Source organism: Populus euphratica, unplaced genomic scaffold (genome assembly GCF_000495115.2).
Source record: "Populus euphratica unplaced genomic scaffold, PopEup_1.0 scaffold250.1, whole genome shotgun sequence".
Classification (NCBI taxonomy): domain Eukaryota; kingdom Viridiplantae; phylum Streptophyta; class Magnoliopsida; order Malpighiales; family Salicaceae; genus Populus; species Populus euphratica.
Genome location: NW_011500005.1, coordinates 419,084 through 429,974, shown reverse-complemented (window position 1 = coordinate 429,974; position 10,891 = coordinate 419,084). Strand labels below are relative to the sequence as shown.

General features: G+C 30.9%; 2 protein-coding genes across 6 annotated transcripts in view; both read right to left on the bottom strand.

The window, feature by feature from the left end:
- The window catches only part of LOC105141133 (uncharacterized), a 3,475-nt gene extending 326 nt beyond the window's left edge, over positions 1-3,149 (bottom strand). Inside the window, exons 1-5 of one of the 5 annotated variants that reach the window (XM_011048252.1) lie at positions 2,623-3,148; positions 1,833-1,962; positions 603-1,732; positions 392-518; positions 1-122 (exon numbers count right to left, since the gene is read on the bottom strand). In XM_011048252.1, the coding sequence (XP_011046554.1) occupies positions 1,862-1,962; positions 2,623-3,025 (504 nt within the window). In that variant the 5' untranslated portion in view covers positions 3,026-3,148 and the 3' untranslated portion in view covers positions 1-122; positions 392-518; positions 603-1,732; positions 1,833-1,861. Of the gene's footprint in view, positions 123-391; positions 1,733-1,832; positions 1,963-2,622 lie in introns of all 5 variants that reach the window. The other 4 variants (XM_011048255.1, XM_011048251.1, XM_011048254.1 and 1 more) reach the window with 4 other exon arrangements.
- Positions 3,150-8,018: 4,869 nt separating this feature from the next.
- Positions 8,019-8,720, bottom strand: LOC105141166 (uncharacterized). Its single transcript, XM_011048300.1, has 2 exons — positions 8,518-8,720; positions 8,019-8,400 (listed from the first exon to the last, which is right to left on the bottom strand). Exons 1-2 carry the CDS (start codon positions 8,718-8,720, stop codon positions 8,175-8,177), a joined length of 429 nt encoding a protein of 142 aa, XP_011046602.1. The 3' UTR covers positions 8,019-8,174.
- Between the last annotated feature and the right edge of the window lie 2,171 nt (positions 8,721-10,891).

Genomic DNA, 10,891 nt, shown 5'->3' with positions numbered 1-10,891 from the left:
GGAATGCCGTGAGCATTGAACCACCCCCAGCATTGGCTAAAGGGTTTGATTGATCGAGTTTGGTTCCATAGATGCTATTGCAGCAGCCCAAGTATTTGGTGCAAGTGCTGGTACCAAAGCAACTGCTAAGCCGTTCCCAAACAGTACGACATTAAGATCAGCAGTGCTTTGATGCAACATGAATATATGTTAGTTTTGTCCTTTCACCAACTTTTTACCACATTATAAACATGAAAAATATTTATAATAATGCAGGCATGCATTATTAACATATACATTATATATGTATGGTACTTAATTATTCCTTTTCTAATTAACAAATACTTCAGTATTTATTATGAGTTTGGTAACTATATTTCATATAAAAAAAATGTTTTAGGAGTGATTTTACCTCAGCTCTTAATTCTCAATATGGCATTCTTCAAAATTTTATTTTCAGCGGCAAGATCATCACGTCTTTTTTCCTTAGCAGCAACAAGAGAAGACCATGTAGCGTTAAATTTCACCACTTCAGTAGCCTATTTCAAACCCATAATAATAGATGTCAATAATAAGGTTATGGATAGCACATCCTGGCTGCGAAAGAAGGATAAAAATCCTACCCGTAATCAACCAGCATGAAACAAAGCATGGTAGAAACAGTGTTGCAGCACTGGACATATCCAGAGACCTCCAGCCATCACAGAACACAAAGAACCTTCACAGCACCAAAAACAGCAGCACTGAGAGAAAAAATGAGCTGCAGCAGAAGACCCAACCATATGACACGCAAGTCATTGAAATTACATCAAGTGATAAAATGTCATTAATGAAATATCATCAAGGACATAGCAATAAAGATCCATTACCATATTCAGTCATTAGCATATCCATATCCAATAAACAAGCACTCACAGGATTTGAATCACATTTTTCTTGAATCAAATATCAAAGAGCATCCAAATTAGCACTGCCATCAATAATGATACAAAAATTTGAAGTTTGAGTGACAATAAAGATATAAAGATTTGAAGTATAAGTGACAAAGACGGTGGGCAGTACGACAGCAGCTCTAACACCTCCAACAGCACATAGGGATTGAGAGCAACTACAAAGACCTCTTGAAGCATGAGCATTTGGTTAAGAGGCCACAGTACTAGTATACCAAGCAGTCTTCAATAGCAGAGACACCAAGAATTGCCAGGACCATGAAGTAAAGAGATATCCACAAAACATGAAGCATAAGCACAACAATCAGAAACCAAGTGGGAGAGGAGAGAGGATATAAGTGAATGCTAGCTGTTTGATTGCTTGATTACGCCTTTTTCTTATTGTTCATGTACAGGTAATAAATAAAAAGAAATTAAATATTGGCAGTAAACTGCCGAAATTAGCTAGCAATACATTAAATCTAGAGAGAGAGGGAGAAGGAGAGTAAGATCACCATGTTATTAGCTTAAAACATATGTACAAAAGCATGCAATTGAACTTAAAAAAAAAAAAAAAAAAAGAACAGGTCCAGCAAAATAGAAAGGGCATCACAAACAACATAGTTTTAAGTAACGTTATTAACTACAGAATACATTTGTGAATAATAAAGTTCTAGGCATAATTCATTCAGGAATAACTAAACTTATTGCTACTTCACCAAGTCACATCCGAACAGCTCTAGTTGATCAAATTGTGATTCAGTTGGTGTTTCGCTTGTTTCGCTTTTCCTGATTCTACATGAAATTCACATGTTCGGATAAGCCTACACATAGCAAATAAGCAGTCAATAAAAGCAACAAGATTTGAAAATTCCCATTTTAGTTTGCGAAAAGGCTCGTTTGTTCAACAATAAATAAACTTGCCTGGATGCTAATTTTCTAAGGAATATGACCTATCCTTCCTCATCCTCAGATTGTGACGTGTTACTTGAGGTAGTATCTGCCTCTACTTTCTTTGAATTCAACTTTACCTCCGCCAGTTGTGGAGATGCACCTGTAATTAGAGAAAAAACAAGTGTAATCGGCAATGGAGCACAAAAACAGAAATTATTCTTCTGCAAAACATAGTACAGTAGTAATCCAAATACATCAGTGTTATGAGAAATGCCCCCAACTGACAAGGAACCAGGTTAACGTTATAGATGATTCAAAGATAACTTGAATTCATTTTTTTCCCAAATATTTATATAGCTTCCTCGATGTATGCACAGGGAATGCAAGCAAAGATGCTCATGTTCAAAGCAGTGTAAATCGACAACATCTAAAGTAACCAAGAAACCTATCACATTACCAAAATATCAGATTTAGAAGTGAAACACTCGAAATATCAAAATTTCTTCTTCTGCATCTCCTCTAAAACTTGGCAATCATTTTAACAAGGAAACAAAAGAAATTTTAAAAGCACTCATTTCCCACAAAACACAATTATACAGATCCAAAATAAAGCCACGGTACCATTATATCATATTTGATGGGTAAAACCATCTCCAGTAAACAACAACAAACAATAATTCAATCAATTTAACATAAAAAGACTCAATTTTGCATACACCCATAACCAAACTAACCACAACCAACTGAGCAATCGATAATTTTGAACAAAACCCACATCACAAAACCTTATATGAGAAAAAGAAAAGGAAAAAGAAATTACCTTTAACAAAATAATCAGAGGAGGGCCATCCTCTAACAGTAGAGGTAGAAAGAGACTCCTCATCAGACAAAGGATTAGCCAATTTCTCAACAAGGTGAGCAATCCCAAGAGAGCCAGATGCAGATCTGGGAGGTGGGACCCAATAAGAAGATCCAGGCAAGAAAGGGAGCCAATCAGGCGCAGCACGGCGCACAATGATCCCATGGATTGCATCTTCTAGCTTTCTAAGCAAAGGGTCTGTGGATGATGAAGAAGAAGAATCATCAGATTCTGATTGGTTGTTCCTGTTGGGAATGTTTGATTGGGCTCTAAGAGTAAGTAAACGAGAAGAACATCTCGTTGGTGATGGTGACGGTGTGAGGTAGTATGTTTTTGTAAGAGAAACAGAGAGAGAGCGAGCCATCAAGGTCGTTTTATTTCCTGTGTTTTCGGTAATAGGCAAGAAATTGTCTTGTAAGATTTTGGTTATGGATAAAGTACCGGAGAGAGGGAAGGAGGTAGGATTGAGGGGGTGGACTGGACATATAGGGATGAAGATGGAGAGTTTTTGTCGGTATTTTCTCGGATAGTGACACATTTCAGTTCTGCTAAACTTCATTTTGGGCCTGTAAACTTAATCATAATTTCACTTATGTCCTTATATTTTGAGATTTCTCAATGACCCTTTTATTTAGTTTCCACAAATTTTCAATGTTCCCCTTGATTATCGAATAGCTTGTATTCTCGATTTGGTTTTTGATTTTTTTTCCTTTTATATTTTCAATTTTTTTGTGAACTATTAACATACGTAGGGATTTGATGGGAAAGAATAGAAGTTTCCAATAAATATAAGGATGATTTTGGAATATTGATTAAATTGTGTTCTTCCATGTATATTTGGTGAAATATTAGCATGTGTAGGGATTTTACATGGAAAAGAGGAGCTTTATAAGAAATATAAGGATAATTTCGGGACTTTTCAAAATTAGAGGTAAATATGGAATATTGGTGAAACTATAAGGGTGAAAATGTAGTATGCCTATGTTGAATTTTGGGTTTCGTCAAGCTTTGTGTATTTGTTTTTTTATACACCAATAAGGATTTTGGTTCTTTACTTCTATTAAAAAAACTCAGATTCAGACTTCTTCTTCGTCCAAAATGGACAGAATATTATTGACAATTTTATTTTGACCATCAATTAGGGATCAGATCATGATGTCTTCTGCTTAATTAAAGTATAACTCTAAAACTTCTGCTTAATTAAAGTATAACTCTAAAAGTCATGGTCTTTTTACTGTTCATCCCATTCATGTTCACCGTCTTGCATGTTATTGTGGATTAGAATAATGCATTTGTTTAAAAATTCTCACTTTAATCCTTGAAATTTTCTTTTACATAATTAATTTTTTTAGCACAAATTATAGCTTAATTACATATATTTTTAGGGACGAGAGTTGAATTGAAAAATACAGTATTAAAGTGAAAAAAAATCAAATAAAACAGGTAATAAATATGTAATTGATTTAAAAAGTTCATTTGCATTCTTCATCTTTGCAAGCTATTTATTAACTATATTTTATAATTTTTAAAACATGTATTTTGATAATAAATTCTATTTTCATTTTTTTAGTCTTTTTATTAGAAAAAAAGGTGTGTTGTCAAATTTCAAATTAGAGAAACAAAGTTGGTGTTGGGAAAAAAAGGTGTATTATTTTACTGGAAAAATAATACAGACCAATAACATAGCATGAGTACCAAAACAAAATGTATTGTTTTACTGGAAAAATAATACAGACCAATAACATAACATGAGTAAGAATAACTGCAAGATCTATCATGTTAGTAAATTAATTAATAATTTGATCTATATAAATCATGTACATAAAATAGTTCTTTTTAAAATACACCGTACTTTTAAACTAAAAGGGTAATAAATAATTTACTATTTTTATAATTGTGAAAATATGTATAGGTTCTTCATTAATGAATAATTTGATTTATTTTTGTACCAAGATGCTCCCATGTCGTTTTTTTTATAATTGTAAGTGAAATTTTAGCAAGTTAACCACTAAAAACAGGCACATGATAAAGTTGACAACCAATTCGAATGCATATCTTTGAAACATTCTCCCTGCGAAGGGAGTTATCCTTTTGCTTCGAGAATTAGTCTCCATATAATTGGTCAATTAAACAAAACTTTATATAATAAATAAATAAATAATTGAATAAAAAAACTATTTCCCTTAAACATGAAATTATAGAAAATTACTGTTTTTTCAAAAAATAAAAACAACTCCTGCGTCGTTCTTTACTACAAGAGGAAAACCTATAGGTACACCATGGAACGGTTTTTTTCTTTTTTTGGGAGAACTAAATATGTTGCTAGTGTTTCGCGACGTTTCAAGAAATATTTTTTTTTTTATTTTTAAAAGATGCTAGGCTAAAAAAATTAAAGTCTCATGTTATTAATTTAGATGGTAATTTAAATAATTTTAAAAAATAAAATAAATTAACATGAGTTTATTATCAAATAACCTAATGCTAATCTAATAAAAAAAACCATTTAGAAAGAAAAAGCAAATCTTCAAAAAAAGAGAACATATTAGTTAAAAAAACCTAAGAAAATTGAGGCAAGTCTCATGAATATCATCTACTCTTAAAATCTTCCAACTCATTAAATTATGGATTCAAGTTCAATGAAAAAACTTAATTGTTAACTAATTTAATTTTGAATTATAAAATTTTTGAAAAAAACTAATAAAAAATATGAAAAAACAAAAAAAAAATAACAAGAAGAATAAAGATAAAATTTGAGAGAAAAATATATTATAAGGATGAAATTTGAAGAGAAAAAATATAACAACCCCAAAACAAAATAAGTAGTAATTAAAAGAACGAGTATCAAAATTTAAAGACTAGAAAATCAAAGGGGATAAAATTGAAAAATATTTATAATTTGATAAATTATTTATAAATTAAAAAAAATAGCATGGGTTGAGATTGAAAAAAAATCATAGAGAGATAACTTAATATAGTCAAACAAAAAAAACTAAGAAAACAAGACCTATAAAAAAAAACAATTAGCAGAAACAAAAAAAAAAAAACAAACTCGAGCGAATATCTTGGATCTTATTTGATTTCTAAAATCTACAACTTGTAAAATTTTGGACATGGGTTCAATGAATAAATTTAAATCTGAAAAAAACTGAATGATAAAATCATGCAGAAAATATCAATAAAAAAATCTGCAAAGGTAAAAAAAAAAGTAACAAAAGGAATTTGGATAAAATTTGACAGAAAAAAACTTAAAGATGATGAATTTTTAAAAAATATATTAAAAATAATTTTAAACAAAATAAATTACAATTAAAAGAATAAGAACCAGATTTTAAAGATTAAAAAATCAAAATGAGTGAAATTGAAAAATATTTTTAATTTGATAAATTATTTGTAGATTTAAAAATAATAGGGGGTGAAATAAAAAGAAATTGTTGAGGGCTAACCCAAGAAAATCACAATACAGAATAATAACAAAACAAAAGAAGATAAAAAAAAGAAGAAGAAAATATAGGTTTAGAAAAAAGAAAAAAACTAAGCAAACCCAGCAAACCTCTTAAACTTTATCTAATTTTTAAAAAATACAACCCATGAAATATTTGACCTAGATTCAATGAAAAACAAGCTTAGTTATCAACTATTTCAATAAAAAAAATAATAAGGATATAATTCAATAGAAAAACCAAATGAGGGTGTAATTTTAAAAAATAGATAAAAAATGATGCTAAACAACAATGAAAACCAGATTTCAAGATTAAAAAATCACAAGGAATAAAATTAAAAAATATCTGTAAAACCAAGGAAATTCAAGTAAATATCTTAAACCTTATCATATTTTTAAAAATAATAATCCGCAAAACAATAAATCCAAGTCTAATTAAAATTTTTATTATGATTCAATTTAAAAATTTATCAATGTAAAAAAATAAGCAATCAAGAGAATAGTAATTAAATTTGATAGAAAAAAATAAATGATGGTGAAATCATAAAGTAAATTTTTTTCATGGCAATCAAAAGAAGATGGATCAAACTTAATAGAAAAAAAAAAGAAGCAAAAGAGGGTGGAATTATAAAATAAAATCCATTGAAAAACTGATCATAAAAAAATAATAATAAAAAGAATGAGGATTAAATTTAATAAATTATTTAATATAAAAAAATAATGATAAAAAAAGAGAGATCAAATTTGAAAAACCAACAAATTAAATGAATGTTTTTTAATTTTTAAAGGGTTAATGTGAAAATTTAGACGAGAAAGATGAAAAAAAAAAAGGAATAAATGATGTTAAACTAATATTAATCCTAGTACATGCACAACCTTATCTAATCATGAGCGCAAATAACTTTCAAACATTATTCTAGAAAGTGATATTTTATAGATAAATAACCCTCCACATATCAACCAAACCATTTATATACCATGCATGCTAATAATTATTTTAATTATATTTAATAAATATAATTTCTAATAGTACCTTTAGATATTATTGAAAATTATAATAAAAATAATGTAAAATAACCATCAAACTCTTAAATGAGAGTTGAATTAGTTTTTGTCTTTATGGGTATTATCTAACTCTTAAATGAGAGTTAAATTAGTTTTTGTCTTTATGGATATTATCTAACTATATTATTATAAAAAATTTAAAAATATTCACAGGTAATTAATATTAGGTTATTTTATTTTAAGATTAATATAGTAATTTATCATAAAAAAGAAAAATATCAATCTAAGTAATTTAAAAAAATAATTGTATCATCGTACCCTCAAAATTTACTGCATAGTAATCTATATCTTCATGCACAATAATGTTTTTAGGAGATTTAATATATATTTTTGTTACGCATATGATATTAAAATCCTTTAATACTCCTCCTCGGTTTGACAGACTCTATTATTTATCTAAAGAATAAGCTTATATTCTATTGTTTTGTTGACTTTCAATCACAGGGACTTCGGGAGCCATCTTCCACGTTCCAGACACAGAAAAACAATCAAGGTAGAAAAAATTAAGCCATTCTTTTTAACCGAAAAAACAAAAGAAAAGGAAAAATTGAATTTCCTGGATAAGGCTATTTTTTTTTATATAATATCTACATGCTAGATCTATTTTTCATATTTATCCTCACTCGTTAATCAAAAAAATTATTTTTTTAAGCCCACTAATAAAAACTCTGAAATTGAAATAATTGTAAATAAAATAAAAATAAATTAATTTTAATTTTAATTTTAAAAATCCTGGCCTCCCATTAGCCATACCCCTATGATCTCCCCCAGACCGGTTTGCCTTGGTGTTTGACATTGCAGGCTTTATGTATTTTGATTATGAAAAATTATCCAAAACACTAATTCTCCTGACTGGAAAGAAATGAAATTCATCAATCAAAATTGGATCACAAACTAGAATCCATTGCACTAAAAATGAAACTTGGATGCATCGTATGTAGATGCAATGAAAGAGGATTTGTATATATACAGGCAGGAAAAGTAGCTGTGATGAGCTCAGGTAGATTGATCAAAGCTCATCATGAGTCCGTGTCCCTGTCTTGTGATCAGACGCGGTTCTCTTGACCTTCTCCTTTATCTTTTGTACAGTTTCACTTGCTACTCTTGCGGCTGTTCTTGCTGAATTCTCCACTGTTGCTTTGCCCTTCTCCACACTCTTTGCAGCACCTTCTTTCATTTTCTCTGCAGTTCCAGTAACACCTCCATGACCCACAGCCTCGTCACTGCGTCTAAAACTATAATCCCAGCCAAAAAAAATGAACAAATCATATATAATATTAAACCATTTGGAAATTATATATTGTCATAAGAAAATGGATTGATGTAAGAACTTGAGAGATTAAAAAACTTTCTCAAGATTTGGAGGAAAGATAGAGGCTTGAGCTTGATTGAACATGGTTTTGACGTTTTCCCAAAAACTCGTACGAGTTCTAGCACTAGTAGTTGCTGGAGAATTTGCTGAGAATGTAAACAAGCTGCCAAATATCTTAGAAAAAATATCTGGTCTCTGTGCATTCTCTACCGGGCCATGCTGAGCATAAGCAATGTCAGACATGACGAGAATTTTCTACCGGGCCCTGGTGAACATAAGCAATGTCAGACATAACGAAGAGCAAAAAAAGAATCGAGATGGTACATCTCCTAAGCCTATCCATAGAATCAAAGTTTGAATCAGCAGGGCCTGGTACTACAAATTAAGATGCATGAAGGAGGTGGACAAATATTGTTGAATGGGGCCAGAGCTTTACTGCTGTTTTAGGTATCTAAAGCTCTGACACGTTTGTGGCTTGAGCTAGAAGAGCTTATGAGGTGGCTTCCTCTGAGTACATGCAGGTGGCTATGCGGCAGGGTGGCCTGCTGCTGCTGCACTGCTTCCTGGTGATAAGTGACTGGACTACAGAGGCAGAACAAAAAGGCTTTAGGCTCTGAGACCGGCTTGATCCAAAAAGTGGGATTTTCTTTTAGACAGCCCATCAAAACGACTAGCTGGCATGGGCTATAATTAGCGGGCTTGAAGTTCTTGATCAATCTACCAGATGAAACGGGAACATCTTGCTTTTCCTCCAAAAGAAATTCCTTGTTCTCTTCACGAATCTATCCACGCACACACACTAAATAAAAATCTCCCATGTGTGTTATGCTCGATGCATAAGATAGGGATCAGATTGACGAGTGCAAAAAAAGGAAAGAAGAAATGTATGCATGTCTAGGTAGTTTCCTTTTCACCATGGTTATGCATGTAGTGTTAGTTTTGTCATGTTGTTGTAGTAGGTCCACCATTCAACGTAGAATAGTTTTTTCAACACAAAAATCATGCCATTTCCTTTCTACATTACACAAAAAGAAAAAAAAATGAAAACAAAGCAATGCTAATTTTAAAACAAAACAAGTTGTTAACTTTAATAAGTTTTTGAATGCATGAGAGCTTTCAAAAAAATCTAAAACAATATGCAATTAGATTAACATTATTGATAATAAAATTTTATTATCACAACTAAAAGTCACATAAAATTAATAAAAAGTTGCTCTAAGATATCAGATGGGCCGAAGAAGTAAAATAAAAGGAGAAGAATAGACAAGGAAAGATTAATTGTACCATAGACACTACAGAGGGAGAGAGAGAAACTTGAGAAAGAAAAGAGATAACACAATAGTAGTAAACGAAATAAGGTGAGAGGTTTGTTTTCAACTACTAATAATATTATTAATCAACAATAAAAGATTTATTTCTTACTCTATTTCTCTCTCTTAATTTGGTGGGGTCTTTTTTCCTCTTTTCTTGCAGGTAGAGACAACCCACCAGCTGTTGCTGCTCTTTGAAAAGAGAGAAAGAGAGAAGTTTCTGGGGTATGTAATAGATGCTTTCATTTTTTGTGTGTGTATGTTTAGTATCTATGTGCTGCTTTTACATTTAATATAGATTGAGACCTATATTTTCCACTAATTGCCCAACATCTTTTTTCTCCCTTCTTCATACTTGAATCCAGTAATGCTTTAATGACCGTCTTATCCTTTGTAATAACTGTGCCTTAAAGATGACTAGTATATGGAACTAATCATATTTGCACTGTTTTTCTTTTCTTCTTATGTATAATTACTTGTCATTAATCAGAATGTTTACTGTCTTATTATTACTGAAGGTGGTTACTTGTGGTAATGTCCTTTTAGAGTCTTCATTGCAAAGAGTTCCCAGATGTGTTTATACATCTACAAGATTGTATGAGTACCGTGCACGGGGTTCAAAACCTGCCAACCCTAATCATCGCCACTTTACATAGGGGTTGAGATCATTTGAGGTGAGAAGATGGCTGTGTATTTTGAATTGCTCGTGATGCTATTTTTTTGCAAACTTTTTTGTATATATCTTTTGAACATTTGGTGTTGAACAATAGTTCCCCCGAACAAATTCACAAAAACACTACCTTCCTGCAAGTTTGCTAGCTGTACTTTTCCAAATATCTGGATACATGCTTTTCTGAAACTGTTATTCTTTTCTCACCAACCAACCCCCTCTCTGGTGCAAAAACCAGCAGGAAATAATTATTTAAAACATTGACAGCTCTCAAAAATCGAAAAACTCTTAATTAGTGTTAAGGTTTGCCCTTAACAAACTAATGATTAAGAAGAATTTGAAGAGAGAATAGAAAGAATAGAGAGAAAAGAAGAATAACAGATTAAGAAAGAACATAGAGGAAGAGAAAATAGAGAGGGAAAGAGAATAACAGA